At 34.2% G+C, this 24,272-nt stretch overlaps 1 protein-coding gene across 1 annotated transcript in view; it reads left to right on the top strand.

Moving 5' to 3' along the window:
• The window catches only part of LOC149414214 (phenoloxidase-activating factor 2-like), a 28,754-nt gene extending 5,764 nt beyond the window's left edge, over positions 1 to 22,990 (top strand). The window contains exons 2-8 of the mRNA XM_089644044.1: positions 11,136 to 11,196; positions 13,053 to 13,158; positions 16,172 to 16,381; positions 18,847 to 19,079; positions 20,517 to 20,698; positions 21,282 to 21,446; positions 22,549 to 22,990. Of these exons, the coding sequence (XP_089500170.1) occupies positions 11,136 to 11,196; positions 13,053 to 13,158; positions 16,172 to 16,381; positions 18,847 to 19,079; positions 20,517 to 20,698; positions 21,282 to 21,446; positions 22,549 to 22,710 (1,119 nt within the window). The 3' untranslated portion in view covers positions 22,711 to 22,990. The remainder of the gene's footprint in view (positions 1 to 11,135; positions 11,197 to 13,052; positions 13,159 to 16,171; positions 16,382 to 18,846; positions 19,080 to 20,516; positions 20,699 to 21,281; positions 21,447 to 22,548) is intronic.
• The last annotated feature ends 1,282 nt before the right edge of the window (positions 22,991 to 24,272 follow it).

Genomic DNA, 24,272 nt, shown 5'->3' with positions numbered 1-24,272 from the left:
ATTCTCTAAATGATAGTGAAAACCATATCAAAATCTGTTACGTAGTTTAGAAGAACTAAGCGCACAAACAGACAAAAGCGTATAGCAACTTAATTTCATATTATTTAGAGAGATCTGGCAAATTAAATGCTCTAGAAATTGTTCGGAAAACATTTTAATATATTTGATTGTGTTAATCAATTAATTTTATTAAAATACGCTTTTTGTAAGGTATTGCTTTGCAATATTAAGATGAATTAATTGTTTGCGCCCGTACATACGCAATATAAATATGAATAAATAGTTTTGTAAGTATAAAAACTCAATTCTTTCAAGAAAGTCATACAAATACAATATATTGTACCGATGATTCAATCCCATATTGTATTTGTGTGCCTTTCTTGAAAGAATTGAGTTTTTAAACGGACAAAACCACTTCATATAACGAGCGTCGCGTTTAACCTTAAATTTAAAGTTTAAGAAAAAAATATTTAAAAAAATAAATAATTAAAAGCTTTCTAGGTTTCTCAGTTTTCCGTTGGTAGTGTTATTTTCCGGACACTGTGTAATATATTCAATTCAGAATTGTGCTCTTTCACCTTGGCTATACTGAGAGCACTATCTCTCTGTCAACAAATATATTGATAAACACAACACGTTCTACAAAAGAGAGAAAAACCAACAGCGATTTCATAAATTATCTCTTATTGTTTCGTATAATTGTTCCGAGGTTAAAGTTATTTATATAGACGTATGAATTTATTTAACTCATCAGAACTCTGCCATATTTTGACAAAAGATTAAATGGAATATTTCTGAACTATCCGAATTCTATTAGACCAGAGGTTCCCAAACTATTTTGCCCCGTAGACCACTTGCCAAATATTTTTTTATCCGTAGACCCCCTGCCTGCCGAATATTGAATTTTCCTATAACTATTAACGTCCCATGTGATAATCATTTATTTTTTAGTAAAAAGATTCCCTTCCCTTGCCTGTCCTACAACCGGGTACGGTATAGTTCCTCTGTCTTTACATTGTGCAGACAGGGGCGCCCTTGTGAAGTATTACACCAAATGAAAATGAAGCAGGATAAGCAACGGGAATTTCTTACTGTAGCTGACCCTACAGAACTGCCCCTTAAGGCGAAGCTTAATGCCAAATCACTATTTTGATTAATCTTTATATCGAATTGGTGTACATTATGAATACCAAAAAATATGCTTTAGATAAATTGAAGGTTTTCCTATCGTTTCGCTTGAGTAGAATACAAATAAAAAAATAAATAACTCAATAAAAAATATAAATGTAAGCTACTAAAAAAATATTATTTTTCAATAGAAATGTATGAACGCATAAAAGAAACAACTTTAAAAAAATACAGTATTATAGCTAAGATTATCTGTGACAGTTTCACTTGATTAACTTTTTTGCTTCGTTATAAAATTATGTACAAAATAAATAAAAACCAGTTTTTTTGCTTGAAATCGAACGTTTCTAGACTTCGTTTGTCAAGCGATTTTAATTCCTATTACCTACAATATAAGGTATACCAAGAATATACACATTTTTGGCTTGTAGCTTCCTCTTAACGCCATCACGTACGTTACATTTTAAATAGATTGTTTTGGTAAGTCATTATGTCGTTTCACAGCATGGAATTAAATTTAATTTGGATTGAGCCAATTCAAACAATGAAAACGTATCCGGTATTACTGCATGAAGAGTGTATAATCGATCCCAAGGTGAATCAAAGTTGTTTTTATCTAATGACCGATAGTTGTCATCAATAGTCAGCGGTTTGTGTCACTGGTTAAGAGGAAGCTACAAACCAAAAATGTTTATATTCTTGGTATAGGTACCTTAAATTGTAGGTAATAGGCATTAAAATCGCTTGACAAACGGAGTCGAAAAACGTTCAATTTCAAGCACAAAACTGTTTTTTATTTATTTTGTAAATAATTTTATAAGAAAGCAAAAAAGGTAATCAAGTGAAACTGTCACAGATAATCTTAGCTATAACACTGTATTTTTTAAAAGTTGTTTCCTTTACGCGTTCATACAGTTCTATTGAAAAGGTATTTTTTTTAGTAGTTTACATTTATATGTTTTATTGAGTTAATTATTTTTTTATTTGTATTCTACTCAAGCGAAACGATAGGAAAACCTTCAATTTATTTAAGGCATATTTTTTGGTATTCATAATGTACACCAATTCGTTATAAAGATATTCGTTATAAAGATAAATGCAAACTACTAAAAAAAAATTTTTTTCAATAGAAATGTATGAACGCATAAAGGAAACAACTTATAAAAAATACGGTAACCGGATAAATCATCACAATGATAATTCATCACATCTTTAAAAAGTTATATAAAGTGATGAAACAAAAACTTTATTAACTGGGTTAAGTAGGTTAGGTTAGGTTAGGTTAAAATTATTTTTTTTCATCGTTTCTAATGACTTTATATCACTTTTTAAAAGTGTGTTGAATTGTCGCTGTGTTGAGTTATCATGGAACCAAAAAATACAGTATTATAGCTAAGATTATCTGTGACAGTTTCACTTGATTACCTTTTTTGCTTTCTTATAAAATTATTTATAAAATAAATGAAAACCAGTTTTTTGCTTGAAATCGAACGTTTCTAGACTCCGTTTGTCAAGCGATTTTAATGCCTATTACCTACAATATAAGGTATACCAAGAATATACACTTTTTTGGCTTGTAGCTTCCTCTTATCACTTATTTAATTAACATTAAGTTACTGACATTATAGATAAAACCGGTATTAATTGACCATGCTAGCTTCTTTAATTGTGCTTGGGGAATCCCAGTTAAATTAAACTTTGGAAAATCCGGTAAAAACAAAAACACAACTCTGTCAAATGCCATTGCAGGTCAACGAAATTATAAAATATCTTTGATAAGAATGAATATTCGTGATAAAATTAATTATACGTCGTGATATTTATGTAGCCGATATTTGACAATATTACTCGTTGACTTGTACCCTGAGTTGGTCGGGGACTTATTGGTCTAAATCAGCGGTCGGGGAACCGGGGTAAATTACCCCAAATGGGGTAAAAATGTATTTTTTTGGGATAGTAAGGAAATTTTTCTATGTGAAAATATTACTTTTGATGACATCAAGGATACAGTTATAAAACATCTTACCAAACTCAGAGAGCGGTTCTCTGACTACTTTCCAGATCTTGATATACATACTTTCAATTATTGGGTTGTAGATCCTTTTAAATGTGAAATTGCTAACATACCAGAAGAACCTCCGGGTTTGGCAGGAACAATACTTGAACTTCGATCTAATACTGAAGCACGTATTCAATTTGAGAGCAAAGCCAATCTGTCGTCTTTTTGGATGTCAAAAGCTACGAAGGCTTTCAAAATTACACATGAGGAGGCGGTAAAAACGTTGCTGCCATTTGCAACAACCTATCTTTGTGAACAGAGGCGGATTTGCAGTCTTGGCCGCCCTAGGCCCCAGACCATGTAGCCGCCCCTTTCTCAGTACCCATGATATAGACAAGGAGTATCCAAACTTTTCAGTAAGTTCCTAGGGTCAAAACCGTTTTAATTTTCCTGCCATTATCATTCATGGTTTATGGGGTGAGATTTGTCCAGGTCTTGGCGGCGGATACGTCTGCCCACCTGCTGCGTGGCGGGCCGGATCGAGAGAGACTGGGTGAGGGAGGCCTTTTGAACTTTCCAGCCGGACTATCTTGACCCATCGCCTTGCACCGCAGTTGAAAAATGGACAACGGACCACTTTTATTTTTCTGCGATTGATTTCGGTCCAAAAATGGATCACATTTCCTACCATTCGTAAAACATTTATTGTAATTATTTAAAACATTTTTTTGGCCAGTCGTTTATTTTAACACGGAGCTATTGCAAATTGCAATGCTTTATGTATTTTGACCATAGATGTCACAAATCCGAACTCCGTAGGCTACTTTAGAACAATGCTAAAAAGAAATAAAAATCATTTGCCTCTTAATCCTATTCCTACGTTCCTCCACTCCCCCCCCTTTTTCATAGATTTTAACTTAAAATATATATTTTTTTATTTTTTAAAGAAAATACCTTTATAATATCACACTTTATTATTCACTATCATCAGTGGAAAGTTCATAATTGGCATAAATAACATCTTATTATTGTATTATTTTATAATCTCTGATTTATTTATTTACTATAGCTTTTGTAAGGTGATTAAGAGCGTGTTCACACAGAGCTATAATATGCGTGGGATGGCGTATTTCGGCATATTGCTCGCCGTACATTCCAAATTGGAAAGTATGGCGAGCGATATGCTGAAATACGCCATCCCACGCATATTATAGCTCTGTGTGTGAACACGCTATTATGCATAACAATACCTAACGCGGTTCAGTCACTAGCGCAACTGAATCACGGTAAGCTGGGTCCAGACATGTTCTTTTTTCCGTACCGTACCTCCGTTTCGTACCAGCGTCGTGATCCAAAAACTCTGGACGCATCATCTTTTGTCCGTACCGTACCTCCGTTTCGTATCCGCGTCGCGATCAAGAGCCCGTATCTCCGTAACGTCGCTGCGATCATCGCGTGTTCATTTCCCCCACCATGTCGTCGACTGCGGAAGTGTTTGAGAATTTGACGATTGCTTGCGCGTCCTTCATTGTTATCTATTCACAATAATATAACGAAAAAAAAACAAAAAAGGCGAGGTTGGTGGGAGTTAGAATTGTTCAAAAACAGAGAAAGATGTAAGACGCCGCGAACACGTCCAGACTGGCGCAGACCCGTACCGTATCGCCTTTGAACGGGTCGAAAAACCGACTCGCGATGGATCGGAGCGTACCTCTATCCGTATCGAGGCGCCGTACCACCGTACCGTACCGAACGGGCGTCCAAACTAGCGTTTTTGATCGCGACGCTGATATGAAACGGAGGTACGGTACGGAGAAAAGAACATGTCTGGACCCAGCTGTAGGGATTGGAAATACGCGAGCGGGCGAGCGACGGAGCATGATAGGGGTGGCGAGGGCGGCTGCGGGGCGTGGGGCGCGCTGTGTGCTGTGTGTGAACACGCTCTTGCATATCGCTATTTCGTACGTACAATATTTAGGAAGTAATTTCTTGTTATCATCTGTAACTTTTTTGTCACGATTGGCCGCCCCTAATATCTGGCCGCCCTAGGCCCGGGCCTACATAGGCCTAAGGGCAAATCCGCCTCTGTTTGTGAACAAGGTTTTTCCACTCTAATGAACATAAAAACGAAGAACAGAAATCGATCAAACGCCGAAGACTGTATTTAAATTGCTCTTACATCAAAAAGTCATTTTGAAGTAATTGTTTCAAACATGAAGCAACATCATTTCTCCAAAAACTGAAAGGGAAACCTGAAAATCTCAATTTTTGTTTGATCCAATTTGAGAATTTTTTTTTGTTTGTCTATTACATACTTACTATTTTCATGTAACTTTTTTTTATTTTCCGTGTAAATTAATTCAATATATAATGTTTATTTAAATATACATTGATTGTCTTCTTTTCAAAATGGAGGGAAGGGGTAATATCGACTTACGCAAAAATATTTTGGGGTAATGTTTAAAAAAGTTCCCCGACTGTTGGTCTAAATGGTTAGGAGTAAAGTTTTTAAGTATTTGTTTTACTTGATCGTGCGACGTCTTCATCGGGCGTCTATAATCTCTTCAACCTTTAACTTTCAAGTCACACATTCTCCTTACACATCTTTCGTCTCATTTTACTCATCATTTTACTCATCTAAACATTTGTTCATATCTAAACACTCCTGACAGTAATAAGAACACAATTTTAAACAGTGAAAGACTGATAACAAATATATGTAACATATTTATTTTATTTTATTAGGTTTTACGCACAGTCGGGCTTTTACTTGCATTTTAAAACAGAATATATCTTGTGAGCTATCGAAAATTATACAAAATTACAGTAATTACAGTAGTATATTACAATAATATAAAATATTAAAGCGACTAGAACAATACTAAATATAAGAAAAATCAATAAAACTACATTATCTGTTATCTGGTCTCCTTTTTATGCTGTCCAACTTTTTTGTTCTTAAGAGGGATTGCTAGGAGGCTAGGATTAGAAAAAGGCAAATAGGGGAGGGCGGGGCTGGTACTAACAAATTTTGTAATATGGTTTATATTTTCAATGATAATGAACTTTTTTGTTTTTTGAAGTGAAACTTCTTTACGCGCGTCATGCAATTTCGAGGACCGGAGTAAAACCGACTCATGACCGAAACGAAAATGCGGGACCACCGATTAAAGTTCATTTGATCTAGTCAAAGTTTTGAAGTAACATATAAATGCTTCTTAGCTCATCCCGACAACTGGCGTTGGTGGTGTAATGGTCAGCATAGTTGCCTTCCAAGCAGTTGATCCGAGTTCGATTCTCGGCCATCGCACATTATTTTTTTGTTTTTAACGCCTTTTTCATTCAATATCTTATTTTTTAGTAGGTCAGAACATTTTTTAAAAGAAAATAATATTGCAAAATAATAAAAACACTTATCTCACTGTGATAAAACATTACTCCGCTAGAGCGCGCTTTGCGTTATTGTGTTGGATTAAAATTATTATCTAATCCGTATATTATGATAATTGTATTACATTTATTTAATTAATTTATTTATTTTGATAATATGTAATAATTTACAGAAAAAAAAATTAAAACTATCTCCCTCTGATAAAATATCCGTTCGCTAGAGCGCACTACGCGATCTTGTGTGGGATTCTATTTCTGTACATTGTACATTATTTTTAAAAATATATTATATTTTGGGTGTGATGTAGGTAACATTATAAAACATAACAAGCTCTCATATTTTCAGAACCTACATAATATAATCAATTTATGCGGCTTTGCTTACAGTTGGTGCTCAGCGTGGTTGGCTTTCAATCAGTTAAGCGAGGTTCGATTCTCGGCTGTGGCATTTTTGAAGTGAAACCTTGTTGAGGTGGGGGAGCCGCTCACGAACGTTCTCTCTCTTCTCTTCTTTCCTCTCTCTCAGACACCAGCGAACTGCGCCACGCCAAGCATCAGCTGAAACTAGAAGTTTCACTTCTGTCTTGCGTAGGCTTGACACACCCACTTTTTTTTTTATTCATAGCATGCTTTGGTTATTCAGCTATGATATTAGTAACAAAAATCATCAGTTAGGTAAGTCCTTTCAGAGACAGAGTCATCAAAACCAATAAAATCATTTGTTAATACATACCCCGTATCTGGGGTAAATATTAACGGAGCTGGGGTAAGTATTAACGCAAGGGGCAATTATTAGCAGAAGCTAAAATTCTATGAAATAATTAAATAAAAGTCATTCATATTAAAGATATATTTATTTGAAATGAAACAGTATTTTTTTGATAGGAACTATGATAGGAACTATGTTAGGAACTTTGATAGTATATTTTTATGATAGGCAATAGTTATTCGGAATACAATTCCTCATCATCCGAGAAACAATTGAGGCATATGTATTTTCTGGTGTCACCTCTAACACAGGTGATATGAGCCCATCTTTTGCATAAAATACATTGTATCCAGTCAAGTCCAGATGTGTCTTCGTTATAGGACTCAGCGCAAACTAAGCAGAAGCAGGCTTCTTCGTAACTGTCATCCTGCAGAATATGTTTCTTTACCTTTTTCACTTCTGCTCTCCGGGTTTCTTTGCCTCTACCTTTCCCCTTTCCTTTGCCTTTGACTTTGTTTTTCACTTCCGTCTGCCTATTTTTTATCTTTTTAGTTAACTTTAATTTGGCATCATCCTCTAAGTCCAATTTTTCTAGAGTATCGGTGAGGATCGTTGATTTTCTTGAAAGTTTGCGTTTGGAGTCAAGACGTGGTGATGCTTTTGGAAGCGGTCGTATGCTTTCAATATTAAACTTTTCTGTAGGCTTTGTATTTGATGGTCCTGGCAAATTTGAAGGTCCTGGCTCGTTTGATGGTCCGGGCTTGTTATTAGTAGATGGTCTTGATTCGTATGAAAATTCCGGCTCATTTGATCAATAACCTCCGAAATACTTATGTAAATATCAGGCATGTTCCTAATAATTTCATGAAAGGGGTAAGTATTAACGTTTTAAGTATTAACACGTTAATACTTACCCCACTCAATTTGTTAATTTTAGCCCCAAGGTCACTTTTTTTACTTCATCATTTACAGAAAACAAACTAGTTAAAATAATTACAAACAAATAATATAGTGTTACTGTCAATAAAATAGAGCTCGATTCATGATAAAACTATAATTTGATTCAGCGAATGAATAAATCTTAAATCAATTTATTGTAAAGAACAAAAAGTTCGCTTACCTGTCAATCTGAGGTCCCTGCCCACAACCACTACAAGTGACGGCCGGTTGGCAACTGACAAGTCAGGATACGTTTGGCTGTGTATATACTGTTTCTAAACCGAGTATCATATTTTTGACACTTCAGGTTTGGCGGGAATCAGCTTGTTAATTCTTACCTCCTTTAAAACCAACCCCGCCCTCCCCTACTCATATGATGAAATTGAACTAACTCTAAACCTCTCTCCTTTGGAAGTCCGTCGGGAAAGAAATGACCTCATTTGCTTCTTCAAAATTATAAATGATATTATTGATTCACCTACTCTACTGCAACTCATTCCCTTCAATATCCCCTCGCACAGACTCAGAAATAATGAACTGCTCTTCCTCAACCATCATTCGACAAATTATGGATATTATTCACCATTGTCCAGAATGTGTAGACTGGTCAACTCAAGTCAAAACCTTCACTTTGTTGGGATAAGTCTGAATGATTTTTGCCAGTCGCTAAACAAGTGACGGAATATTATAAGTGTCCTGTGGTCCTGACCCACGGCGTAGTCTTGACTTGATTCGACTTGTCACTTTATTTTCTTATATTATATCTGCCTTACGTCTTTGCTTCCATGTACCTTTTTCCACTCCTGTATTTTTCATTTTACTGTATTCATGTTATTATTTTGTAATTTGTACGATGTCCGTTAATAAATAAATTATCAACGTTACTAAAATTTGTAGGGTTGAAAAGATTACGCTTAATTCTATAAGTGGACTCTATAAATATATCAATAGCACCCCCAAACTTGTTGCCCAGATCATGCATCCTATTGGTCAGTGAGTGAGTGTGTCTGATAGTTGTTTGTGTATGTATTGCAGAAGAATGTTACATTTTGTCTCGTGTTCCTAGTCGGCAAATGGAATTTAATAGTGGCAACGATGGCAGGACTGTCAATTAAGTTGTTAATGACTCTGTATAACACGATCAGGTCTGATATAATTCTCCTGTCAAACAGTGTTATTAGATGCAATTGATTCATCAAACTGACATAATTAATGTAATCAATTGGAATTCTGAGCTTAAGGCGATGCACTACGTAGTAATGCAAAATCATGTGTTTTTGGTTTGAAGATTTGGTCGCCTAGAAATGTTTCAGATCGTTTAATTAAATACTGCGAGTAGAATACATCTTGGCCTTTAAAATAATCGAGTATTTTTTAGATAAGTCTTTTTATAAGCTCAGAAAAAAATAATGTACAAGGCCTATGAAAACTGCTTTAATGTTCAAAATCTCCTACTTACGAACCCATTTTCGGTTATGGTTTTATTCTATAATGTGGCGAATTAAGTTATTTATAAAATGATGTAAAAACATTTAAATATTTGTGCCTGAACATCCACAAAATAAAATAAAAGGCACTTTTTGGCCATGTTTTTTTTCTTGCATAAATCAAAACAGGTGGATGGTGTTAAGCGGTAATTTAAGCCTTATCTCCATCTATGTAAGGGGTGTTATTGATAGCGGCACGATTCAAAATACTACACGACGTAGTGCATCGCCTTAAAAAGAACTCTTTCTATATTGTTGCAGTGAACTTTATTGATGTTCCATTTACAAAATGTTCTAATCGTCAATTTGTTATTTGTTAGGCGGGTACAGGTACCGCCGCCCCATGAACCATTTATTGGATAATCAACACCTCTGTCATAGATCATCCCAAGTGGTTTACCACGTTTGGTGACCTAGCAGGGGTGTCCAGCTTAATGTGGTGTGGTTTATCCAGATCTTGGTGACCTATGCTATGCATCTGCCCTCGAATAGGGAAAGGCTGCGCGGAGAAAAATGAGTAATGCAATTTCCTGATAAAATATTAGTACATTCAGAATTTATCCTGATAAATGTAATGATAAAATATGACAATATTAGATTTCTAATTAAAAACACACCACATTCGTGTTTTACTGAGAGCTTGTTAGGAAATCTGTCAATTAATTCGTTGAAATTTGACCAGATTTTTAGTAAATTAGCAAAATTTTTTTCGGTATGTTGTCTCCGTGCGGTTAAGCAAGACCGTTTGAACTCTAAAGCCGGATTCTCTCGACCACAGTGGTAGGGATGGATTGATTTATACGTCCATCACTCTTGGACAGGCAGAACTCCAAATTTTCACACACCCCTCATAGTTGCCTGTACTGTTAGATGAATGGTGTTTTATGTAATAATAAATTTCTTTTCCGATTTTATGTCCGGGTTAAATCTTCCCCATAGGAAAAACTAAACCCTTCCACACACTTTTCCACAAATAATCAACTAGTCAATCAACATTATGCAAGTGCATTATATAAGCAAAATAAATACAAAACAATACAAGAACAACACGTCAACTCACCAGAGATCAAATGAGAAAATAATTCACCGACTCCAGATATTTTCATATCAGAGGGTTCGGCTCGGTAGAACTCCTAACAGGGCCTATAAATCCTACTGATCCCTCAATATAAATATTTAAAAAATCTTTCGTTATCCTACATGTATTTAAAATTACTATTTTTTGCATTTTTAAATATAAATTTTTTGATAGATCTAATACGCCTAAATTTTGAATGAGAGAGCTAGGTATAATGCCAGTAGCCGAAATAACAAATGGTAATATTTTTATAGTCTATATTTGTATAGTATAATTAAGAATGCCAAATTCTTTTTATCTCATTTCCTAAATCAGTGTATTTTCTTATTTTTTCATTAACAGATTTTTTAATATAATATAATATTTTTATTATCATTTTAATTTATGTTGTAAAATTGTTCACAGATGTTCCTCGCATTTCTTCTGGTCAGTATGGCCACGGCGTGCCTGGCCCAGACACCAGTGGGTAAGTGTTTTGTCATGTCAGACCTTTGCTTCAACAAGACGCCTCCAAGAGGTCTAATACAATGAACTCGATAACCTTACAAAATCGGTGGTTGTTTATGATTTTTAAACCGATCTTCCGAGCACGGTCGTGCTGTCGATAGCCAGATGATATTCATAATGCGATAAATCATAAATCGACACACGCTGGCAACACTGGAGATATTTTCTATAAATTGACATTCCTAAACGTCGAAGAATATCGTATCGTAGTAACTACCGATGATTTTATACCAATATTCCGAGCACGGCCGCGCTGTTGATAGCAAGACCGATATTGATAATGCAAAAATCATATATCAGGTATTTTCATTCATATTTAATATACGTTCGATATTAAAACGTGAGTTTATTAGTTAATGAGGTATTTAGTTGTAACCAACAATTTTTGTTTCTTCAGGCTGGAATGTAATCAATTGATAGCGTCTTAGATGAATTAATTAAGTCTATGGATCGTGAGTCCAATTTCTTTCAATTCTAAGAGCTTAGTTAGTACCTTCTTTCAATAATAAGCCAGTTATTTTGCATAACGAACGACATTATTCAAAAAGTTGTGGGCTTTACGTATTTTTCTTAACTTTTTTTCACCTCACTTAAGTTGTCTCAAATATTCTTAACTTCTGACTTAACATAACTTTTCTTCACATTTTTTATAAGTTTTTTTTAAATATTCTTAACCTCTGACTTAACTTTTCTTCACTTTTCTTAACTTTTCTTCGTTTTACTTCAGTTGCCATAAATATTGTTAACATCTGATTTGACTTAACTTTCCTTCACTTTTCTTCGGTTTATTTGAGTTGCCATAAATATGCTCAGCATTCTTCAACTTTTTGTAACTTTTTTTCACCTCACTTAAGTTGTCTCAAATATTCTTAACTTCTGACTTAACATAACTTTTCTTCACTTTTTTTAAAACTTTTTTTTCTTTACAGTTTTTTTAAATATTCTTAACATCTGATCTGACTTAACTTTCCTTCACTTTTCTTAACTTTTCTTCGCTTTACTTAAGTTGCCATAAATATGCTCAGCATTCTTCAACTTTTTGTAACTTTTTTATCGCTTCACTTAAGTTGACTTAATTTTTTTAAATTTTCTTTAACCTTTTTTAACTTTTCTTCACTTTTCCGTCATAGGTTAGATTGAGTAAGGTTGGGTTTGTAGTTTTTCTTAACTTATTTTAAATTTTCTTCGCTTTTCCAAGTTTTCTTAAATATTCTTAACTTTAGGTTAAACGCAACGCTCGTTGTATTCTACGTGTTCACAGATGGCGTTAATTAATTAATTTTGTTTAAATACGCTTTTGCAAGGTATTGCTTTACAGTATTAAGACAAATTATTTGTTTGCGCCCTCATATACGCAATATGAATATGAATAAATAGTTTTGTCCATATAAAAACTCAATTCTATCGAGAAAGGCATACAAATACAATATTGGATTGAATCATCGGTAAAATATTGTATTTGTGTGCCTTTCTCGAAAGAATTAAGTCTTTAAACGAACAAAACTATTGATTCATATTCATATTGCGTATATACGGGCGCAAACAAATGATTTGTCTTAATATTGTAAAGCAATACCTTGCAAAAGCGTATTTAAACTAAATTAATTAATTAACGCCATCTGTGAACACGTAGAATACAACGAGCGTTGCGTTTAACCTTAAGACTTAACTTAACTTGTATTAACTTTTCTTCGCTTTACTTAAGTTGCCTAAAATATTGTTAACTTTCTTCAAATATTCTTAACTTTTTTAAACATTTATAACTTTTCTGTTTTGTAATGGAACCTTCTAACTCGAGTATGTGTTGACTTGTAGAGACTTGCAAGACTTCCGACGATAAGTCTGGCGAGTGTGTGGAGTACTACCTCTGCAATTCTGACAACACAATGAACACAGACGGATCTGGCATCATAGACATCAGGTACGTGTGACTAGATCTGAATAGCGGGGTTCTTTCCAACCTTTCTCTAACCCAGCTATTCCTAACCTTTACAGTATCGTTTCCCCTGTGACCCCAGAATAGCTGAATCACAACCAGGTTATTATTTTTTTAATGATAAGCAAATGTTTATAAGACAAGGTTTTATGCATAGCATAAAGGATAATAAATAATTTAAAACAATAATTTGTCGCCTGAAATATTAATATAAATTGATCTAGTGAGAAATTTAGCAAAAACAAGGCCTTTCCTACAAAATTAAAGTTTTTTTTTTTTTTTTTTATATTTTTTATTCTAGATAAAAGAAAATTACATTTTTCACTTATTTAACTAGAAATAACATATATATTACACATAAATATAAATATTACACAAAAATATAAATATATTACACACCGATTTTATTCACTTTCATTGTTTTGTTGATTGAGCATGAAACTGAGCAGTTTTTTTTTAAATATACCTATACTTTTTTCATTTTTAATTTCGTCTGGGAGGCAATTATATATGTTGCTTCCCTCGTAACCAATGGATTGCTTGCCATAATGAGTATGTATCGTGTTTAAATGTATTTTATTGTGTTGCCGTGTAAAGTGTGTGTGTACTTGGGACGTTTTAATGAGTTCTGTATTTGTATGTATGAGTTTATTATTTATTTTGTAAATAAGGAGACATGTATTATATTCATATAATTTTCTTAATTTTAATAGTTTTGTTTCTATATATAATTTTTTTGTTGATGTTCTAGGTTTGAAGTGAAATAGTTTTTTGATTACTTTGTTTTGTGTTACCTGTAGTTCGTTTATATATGTTTCACACGTATTTCCCCAGATTTCAACCAAGTAGTTTAAATGTGAGTGTACGAGGCTATAATAAAGACCTTTTTTAATTTTATTTGGTAACAGATATGATATCCGGCTGAATACGCTAATTAAGGGGGTGATTTTATCTTTAATATCTTGAATATGCTGTTTAAAAGTTAGGTGTTTATCAATGCACAGTCCAAGATATTTCTCCTGTATCAGGATTTGCAGGTTGTTATTTTCAATTTTTAAGGGTACATGAGGAGGAATTATTTTACGAGTTGAGCTTAAAATCATGTATCCTGTTTTTTTAACATTCATTGTTAATATATTTGATTGGAGCCAACTGTTAATTTTGTCTAAGTCACTCTGTGCATTTTTTAGTAAGATGTTTAAATCTTTACCCCAGTAGAAAATTGCAGTATCATCTGCATATAAAAAAATATCACCGTTTAAATCTAATTGGGAGATATCATTAATATAAATTTGGAACAGAAGTGGTCCTAATATGGATCCTTGCGGAACTCCGTAGTTTATTGGTAGGTGGTTGCTATTTTGATTATTGATGCTAACGAATTGAGTTGGTTGTTTACATGTGGAAAAAGTACATATTGAATCATTTGACGGGTTGGAAATAAGCCGACATAGCTCAGTGGTTTCAGAGCACCTGACCGGACATCAGAAGGCACAGGTACAATTCCCGTTGGCGGAATTTATTTTTACTCGGGAAATATTTTCAATTTGTATTGATATTTCAGGCGACTAAATATTGCTTATAATTATTTGTTACCATCAGGTTATTACCTCTCTCTCTCTCCTTCTCTTATCACTTCCTTCTGCGTCATCTTCTAATTAATGTTATCCGGTTAGAAACGGAATTGCAGGCCCTTAACAAATGAATTGATGGGTTTCTTGAAAAACTTTTAGTGAAACAATTGTAACGATGTCGGAACACGTGCTCATAAAAATCCTAACACTATATATTATTAAGACAAACGCAATGATAAGAACACGTGTTCCGATATTTTAATGAATTTCTTAAAAGTTTATCTGTAAGCGGCCTGCATTTCCATTTTAACCGGATTATCAATAATTTGATGAGATTTTTTAATAGGTTACCAATATTCATTTTTCTCTGTGGTTATGAACAGTTTCTGTCTCTTTATTAATTTATTAACATTATACATTTTTTCCTTCAAATTTGTTTTATAAAGTTACATCTGACAGTTGATTCCTCTAGGCTGGAGCAATTTAATACTTAAGGCGAAGCTTAATGCTAAATCACTATTTTGATTAATCTTTATAACGAATTGGTATACATTATGAATACCAAAAAATATGCTTTAAATAAATTGAAGATTTTCCTATCGTTTCGCTTGAGTAGATTACAAATAAAAAAATAAATTACTCATTCAAAAATATAAATGTAAACTTCTAAATTATTTTTTTTCAATAGAAATTTATGAACGCGTAAAGGAAACAACTTTTAAAAAATACAGTATTATAGCTAAGATTATCTGTGACAGTTTCACTTGATTAACTTTTTTGCTTTCTTATAAAATTATATACAAAATAAATATAAACCACTTTTGTGCTTGAAATTGAACGTTTCTAGACTCCGTTTGTCAGGCGATTTTAATACCTATTATTTGGCTTCTTCTTAACCCTACTTGAATCTGTATTACCAGTAAAGGATTTTAATATTCTTTATTACAACTATTGCAGAGCCGTGAAAATCACGAGATAAATGTACCTTTCGAATGAACCCTGTTAGTAAGCTTGAAAATTAAAAATTATGACGTCTGTCAAAAATTTACCAAAATAAATATACATTTCAAATAGTCATGGAATTATTTTCTATTTATTTATTTATATATATAAAAACGTTAATGTTCGCTTGTTTGAAATCATATGTAATGTGACAGGTAAAAACTTGCTTTTAAAAAAAAAAGCGCAATCTGTGACGTAAAATCAACAGGCGCTATTGTTTCTCTATCAGCACAGACAATCTGAGCCACAGCTAATCTATTAATTAAATATTTTTGAACTTATTTTATTTCTTGTTGGAATCGTTTCCATTAGTAAGTATGTGTTTTATAATCTGTGAGACACAATAAATAAAAAATATATATAAATCACGCTTCTAAGAGATACACATATTAAAATTGTTGTTTTGAATATTTTGATTCCAGGGCCGGCTCAGGTGCGTGTGAGAATTATATGGACGTGTGCTGCCTCTCTCAGGAAGTGGTTGACGTGCCTATCACCCCCGCTCCGCCGCCAGTACCGCGCCCCACCGGTTGCGGGGTGCGAAATCCGCAAGGAATCAATTTCCGCATCCAAGGCGATAATGACAACGAATCGCAGTTCGGAGAATTCCCTTGGATGGTAGCGATTCTCAAGTAAGATTCCTTAAAGCCATTACGCTATATTATATGTTTGACTGACACACTACGCTATAATCTTCCTCAAAAGAGGGGGTCAGTCAATTGGGGAACTGCCGTAGAATATCATTTCATTGTATGGGATCTCTGTCACCTTGACAGATGACAGCCGCGTAATTACGGCGCTCCGTAAACTGTTCTGTTCTCCTGCCGTAGGTAGGAGAGGGGATCGCGTAATTTTCAAATATAGCCTGGCTAGCACATCACAGCGATTCTCTAGTAAGATACCTTAAAGCCTTAGACACATTATGCTATATTATGCGCGCATAAATTATACGTTGGGCTGACACACTACGCTATGATGTTCCTCAAAAGAGCGGGTCGGATCAATTGGGGAACTGCCGTGGAATATCATTTCTTAAATTTTTCTGACCCCTTTTCCTGCCGTGGGTAGGAGAGGGGATCGCATAATTTTCAAACATATCCTGGCTAGCACATCACAGCGATTCTCAAGTAAGATTCCTTTAAGCCTTAGACACATTACGCTAGATAATGCGCGCATAATTTGGGAGTGGCTTGTTTATTATATGTTGGGCTGACACACTACGCTATAATCTTCCTCAAGAGAGGGGGTCAGATCAATTGGTGGCTGCCGCGGAATATCATTTCTTTGTATGGGATCTCTGTCACCTTGACAGAATAGATGACAACCGCGTAATTACGGCGCTCTGTAAATTGTTCTGACCCCCTTTTCCTGCCATGGGTACGAGAGGGGATTGCATAATTTTCAAATATAGCCTGGCTAGCAGATCACAGCGCATATCGACGCTACGCCCACACTTATAACACATCATCTTTTTAGGTATGACAGGTCTGTATGCGATTGTATGGCGAGTAATATGTAGTTATATAAAACGCTTTGAACTTATGGCGTAATCTGTCTGCCCCTTTATACGGATATAAAATCATGAAAAAGTGATGCAACAAAAACTAGGCTAAATGGGTTATGCAAGTTAGGTTTACATGACTCTATATAACTTTTTAAATGTGTCTTGAATTATCATTTTGATGAGTTATATACGAGTACACAGTAAATAATCTCATATGATTTGAATTTTCACTGCCAAAAGAATGATTTATTTTTGGGGTATCGTGCCGCGTTGCGCTTCCTCCTTCTTTAAAGTATACTCCATTAGGGCAGATGTATAGTTCAGATGTGCAATTTGTGTCCACGTATACTTAATGCTGTCCGAAATGTTGGCTGAAGAAAGAGATAGCGCAACACGACATAACACCCCAAAGATACATAATCTGCTAAATAATAAAATATGTAGTCTGAAATTACAATTTTTTTTTATTTTTTATTTAATATTATTTATTCAATAAAAAAAATTACAATGTGTGATATACATATATATATTTCACTAGTAATAAGATAAAAGATATTATGATATGATTAATATTTATTATTTTTCAATGTTCTCCCATAATAAGCAATTGCTTGTGTGTATGGGATGAGGTATCATTTGTTTAGTTTCTTAGATTTTTATTTTATTTTTAAAATTTTTGTTTTTCTTTTATTTATTTACGTTTTTTTATTTAGTTTAGTTTTTCAGTATATTTTTTTAATTGTGTTTTGAATTCTTTGAAACTATCATTTAGTGATTTTATATTTTCTGGCAATTTATTGAAGAAATTTTTTCCTAAGTATTGTAGTTTTGCTGACCCAAACTTTTTTTACAAATCGGAATTGGTAACATGTATTTTTGCCTGAGATTTGCTGTGTTTTTGAATGGTACGGTTTTGTTTAGGATATCATCTTTGTAAACTTGTAAGGTTGCGTGATACAGGAAAAGAGTATTTAATTTTCTGACTTTAAATTCTTTGAAAATGAGTTCAGATGAATATAAAAAAGATTTCTTTAATATTATTTTAATTATTAGTTTTTGCGCAATGTAAAGAGGTTGTGTGTGAGTTTTATAGGCGCCCCCCATCCTATTATGTACCATATTGGATTATGGATTGACAGAATGCGAAGTACGTCATTCTCAGTAGTTCTTTATTTAGAATATGTCTCAAGCAGCTAAAAATAAAGGTTAATTTTCGTACTCTGTTTTTGAGAATGGTTATATGTGGTATCCATTTTAGGCATTGGTCAATAGTGATCCCTAGATATTTGGTTGAAGTTTTAATTTCAATATTAATACATACATAGTAAGTTACAGTGGTGTTGTTGAGTGTTTGGTGCAGAGTGAATTCGAATGTTTACTTCATGCATCATTGGTTTAAATGTTTCAACAAGGAAAACCAGGCAGACTAAGATTCTTTGTGTAGAAGCCAACTATACTATACTATGTTTCTTTTTTAGTAGGCTTCAGAAATATCTGGTGGGGATCAACCCCATCGTCATCCTATGAAGAACTGCTATTTCTTGATTTGTTGGACTGAAACTGTTATGTAACAAACCCATCTTCTTCTTCCAGGGCAGACCCCAAAAATCCTGAGAAGATCAACGGCTACCAATGTGGCGGATCTCTGATCCACCCCAGCGTGGTGCTGACAGCCGCCCACTGTGTCCTGAACGGCAAGAAACCCCTACCTATCTCACAACTGAAAATCAGGGCTGGTGAATGGGATACCCAAAACAGGAAAGAGATTCTCCCTCATCAGGACAGGACTATCGCCAGCATTGTGTCGCATAATCATTACTTACCAGGTAAATTGTGTTACATATTATACTAGATTTCTTTATAATAAGGTTTATAAATTTCAAATTTCATATTCCTATACAAAACATAAATTACAATTACCTCTTGGATAAAATGTCTCTATTGAAACTTTCAGAAAGAAGAATAAGCACAGATTTAATACTGTTACAAAGAATACTACATTTTAAAATTGACTGTCCCGAATTACTTCAATGTATCAATATCCATGTTCCCAAAAAATCATGTCGACATTTCTTACCTTTTAACTTCAATAACACCAGGACACTAGCTTAGCAAAATTCTCCGATTCCGAGACTTCACAGTCTTTCTGATCTGGGTGATATATTTCATTTGAAAACTAATCAGTATAAATGTTGTATATTCTATCACTTTTATTCTTCTAGACACAAATAGACCTATGTACCCATATAACTTCTCCGCTTCTACTATTTTGCTTTGTTGAATCTTTTAAATTCAATTATATGCGTGAGGATTCATTTTTGCCATTATGTTTACATTCTTCTTTATTGTATTAATTTTTAAGTGTTTACTCTGATACAAAATGCTTGTATTTTTTTTAAAGAAAAGCTCACTAGGGCGAGTAATAAATAAATAATATAGATTTAAAACTTATCTAATGTGTAGAATGTTATTGTTTAACTGTAGTGTTTATTTTTGTTATAATTTCATAGGTTTATGTTCTTATTTATTGTTGTTGTTGTTGTTGTTATCTAGTATTTTAGACTGCACATCTCGACAAAGGAATTCCCTAGTGAGATGAACGGTTTATAATTTTGTTATAGTATACCATTTTTTGAATCAATTAAATAAATCTGATGCTTTTCGACGAGTTTGTAAATATCAGCTTCAAATTCTCTTAAAAACAGTTGTAAGTTGGTAACTAAATCCATGTTGACACAAACAAGACGATGGAAATGCTATCAGAAATGATCTATCTGAACAACCGACCATAACCCAGCGTACAGTTGAGAGATTCGCTTGTGCAGCCAAAATTCTTTGTAGCCATACTTGAATTTTAATTTTAATTCCTCGTTGAATGATCCTGACGTGTTGATATTTGAAAAAGGATACAACATCCAGTCTCCCTCTAGATTTTTTAACGCCCTAATTTTCTTTGATCCTTGTACCGCCCCCCTGAAAGCCTCCAGCGACCAAAAGGGGCATTATCGCACACTTTGATAATTATTATTTCTTTGTAATTATTATTTCTTCGCCCTCGGTCAGTGGTTCTATTTAAGTTTTGAAATGTGAGGGTGGCCATTTTGTTATCCGGTAAACCTACGATTACACTACTAGACAAATATAACAAAATTAGAATATTGCTCATATACCCAAATTTTAGTCGTTTTGTGAGCGCGGACCTTCTAAAACAGATTTCTTGTTGAGATTTAATACTCCTTGATCTATCTAACCCTAATTTTCAGGTAACTACTTCAACGACATCGCTCTGCTCTTCTTATCCGAGCCGGTACAGATGGCTGATCACATCGGAGTGGTTTGTCTGCCCCCCGAAGCCAAGAATGCACCCCCCGCACGCTGTTTCGCCTCCGGTTGGGGCAAGGACCTCTTTGGAAAAGAAGGACGCTACCAGGTCATCCTGAAGAAGGTATTTATTAGATATTATGTGCTACTCTTACTAGGTCAAGTTACTTCAGCATTTCAAAAACCTTGCAGTATTCATCATCAGAACAGATGAGATCTTCCCTGATAATGGACACTGCAAGACTACATGTAATGTCTTAAAATTTATTTATATGCGTCCTTTCAATTTCACCAAAAATGATAACAATTTTAGCCAAAGACGTGGCACTTGCGTGTTTGCAATACCCCATTACAAAACCAGATTAGCCCAAAGGCATATTAATTTTACTGCCCCTAAAATGTACAACACACAAATTAAAACTTTTTATAAAAAACACTGGCTAAAACACACCGAAATAGATACATTTTTTAAACGGACATTGGTATATATACTTTCATCTGTTGTTGTCAGTCTGTTTAAGACTTCACGGAAAATGTCACATTTTATGTTATTTTTTATTTACATAACTATTTCAATGCTTTATCAAAACTTTTTTTAAATAAATGTTAAATTAGTGGGAAACACGGCATAATAACCCAAAAATCAATCACAAACAGACTATTTTTGTTGTGAAAATCTCTTATCATTATGAATTTATTGTTTTCAGGTTGAATTACCTATCGTGGAACGCGCCAAGTGCGTGTCCGCGCTGAGGAAGACCAGGCTTGGCAAGGAGTTTGAGCTGCACCGCACTTTCATCTGCGCTGGTGGAGAGGCCGGCAAGGATACCTGCAGGGGAGACGGTGGCAGCCCGCTGGTGTGCCCGATGCCTGTGAGTAAACCACCTAACCTTACTTAGCTTAACTTAACTGTACCTTGGAAGTAATTAAACATATCTAAGAATAAAAATTGACTGAAAAATTGGCTGATTTGGCATTTTTTTTTTTTTTTATAGTGAATACCTCACAAGAGTCCCAACTGCTCCCGTCTGGAGCCAGTGAGACTATGGCATCCCCAATTGGGGGATGTTGTGAGGCTGAAGGTAAGTGGGGAAGGGAAAGAGGAAGGTGGGGAAGTGCCTGGCTATTCAGATCTAGTCACTAAACACGGCTAAAGCCATTTGGAGCAACGTTTCAATTCTGAATGGTGGTCTTACACCAGGGCGATACTGGTAGTATCTTCCACTCTGGAACGTGCCGCAAATATACTATATATTATTTTAATTAATTAATTGTGAAATAACACAAATTAATCAAATAAAATTTATTTGCGCACGCCGGGTTCGAACCCGCGACCTTCGGAATGGCAGTCTAATGCGTTACCACTGGACTATGCTGGCATTGGTATCACTCAGGCGTAATGTGTTCATTTCCTCGGCTGGCTAAGTTCTTCATAACAACACAAGCAACATTATCCGCTTATTGTGGTAGTAGTAGGAGATTTTCAAATATTGTCAGGTTATTCGTATCCCAGGAACGTTTGTCTTTCTTTAAAAATATATATTTCAAACTTGGTAAAAAATAACTCATATTAGAAACACTAGATCTTTCTCAAAAACATATCCATCAAACAAATACAAATACTCTACAACAAAATCCCACGCTCATTCAAAAATCATTATAACATTTTAAACTCAAATAAAAAACACAAAACATAGGGAGATCAGAAATTTAAAAAAATCATACTGACACTAAATACAGACTGAAACAAAAACAACTCAATCACACTAAAAAAAACACTACAATTTATCAATAATTCTTTCAGTAACTTCATTAGCACGTGAGATCCCTGTGAGGATATCACTACCTCTGCTTGTAACAAAAAAAGGAAGGTTATACCGGGCGAAGAGGCTTGTAAGGACTCGGCAAAGTTTAGCTGCACCAGTAATAATTTAACAAAATAAACTAAAACTTTTTTCTTTATCCGCTTTGCAGGACACACCACAACGCTACATGCAGTCAGGCATCGTTGCCTGGGGAATCGGCTGTGGAGAAGATAAGACTCCAGGAGTCTACGTAAACGTGGCAACGCTGCGGCCGTGGATCGACGACCAGCTATACCTACAAAACATCGACATGACGGGTTACTCGCCTTAAGCAAGCACTTGAAAAGCACTTGACAAGTCCTTGAAAAGCACTTGGCAAGCTCTTGACAAGCACTTGACAAGCACTTGAGAAGCTCTTGACAAGCTCTTGACAAGCACTTGACAAACTCTTGGCAAGCTCTTGACAAGCACTTAAGAAGCACTTCATAAGAGAACACTTCACTTCAGAAGCATTTTATACATGAATGAAAAAAATATGTTTTTTCCATATAATAAATCACTTGTTTTTTATTTTTTTACAGCCAGAATAAAAAAATTTCAATTATTTTTAATCGTGTTTGTTTCATTTAACCAAAAATTCCATTTAAACATTAAGGCTACGTCGTGTAATATTTTGAATCGAGCCACCATCAATAACACTCCTTAAGTAGATGGCGATAAGGCTTAAATTCCCGCTTAACACCATCCAGCTGTTTTGATTTAGGCAAGAGAAAAACATGACCAAAAAGTGCCCTTTCATTTATTTTGTAGATGTTCAGGCATAAATATTTAAATGTTTTCCGATCATTTTATAAATAACTTAATTTGCCACATTATACAATAAAATTATAACCGAAAATAGGTTCGTAAGTAGGAAATTTTAAACTTTAAAGCAGTTTTCATAGGCCTTATAAATTATTTTTTTCTTGGCTTATAAAAAGACTTATGTAAAAAATACTCGATTATTTCAAAGGCCAAGATGTATTCTACTCGCAGTATTTAATTAAAGCATCTGAAACATTTCTAGGCGACCAAATTTTCAAACCAAAAACTCATGATTTTGCATTACTACGTAGTGCATCGCCTTAATTGATGTTTCTGAAGTTATTTGAAAAAAAACGCTTATTTTTGGTAGGTAGGTACTTAATTCAAAATCAGTAGTAATGACAATTATTAATTATTGTGTCTCAAAAATGAACAGCATTTTTTTTTCATTACTGTGGCAACTGTGCATTGGAGTAAGTATTAGGTATTATCAGCGCTTTGGCGCCTTGGTAATTCGGCGCCCGGAGCGGACTGCACCAATTGCGCCAGCATTTATCTGGTCCTGGTTGCATTTAAAGATACACTGTGATTTTTTTATACCTATAACATGTTAAATAACAGAAAAAAATGTATTTTTAATAATTTTCGGAGCAATTTTTTGTATCGAAGGAATTTCTTTTAATTAACATTTTGGCTTTACAACTGTGTAGATATTATATTATGTTATCTTCAAAAACAACATTGCAATATTAATGCCCAACGCCTTTCCTGCAAGACAATCAATAGGCAATATTAGATAATAATTTTAAAGTGCTCGATTACCAACAACGAAATACCTACCACTAATTTTTAAACAAATTTTGTTTGAAGCTGAAGATAAAATGTTTATTTGCTCAAACCTTGGTGCTTTTTTTAAATTACATAGAGTTATCTTTGAATCTTGGATTTGCCAATTACACATTTCAACAATCTCATTCGCTTAGTACACATTGGCCCAATGTGTACATGACCACTTAGCGTATGCATGCGTTGGGATTTTGGCACCAACAGTGTTCACACGTTGGCCCTATCTTTAGTTTGTAGTACGAG

The sequence above is a fragment of the Hesperophylax consimilis genome, chromosome 20 (genome assembly GCF_061612785.1).
Source record: "Hesperophylax consimilis isolate HC1 chromosome 20, BYU_Hcon_1.0, whole genome shotgun sequence".
NCBI classification, from domain to species: Eukaryota; Metazoa; Arthropoda; class Insecta; order Trichoptera; family Limnephilidae; genus Hesperophylax; species Hesperophylax consimilis.
This window is presented reverse-complemented; position numbering and strand designations above follow the sequence as displayed.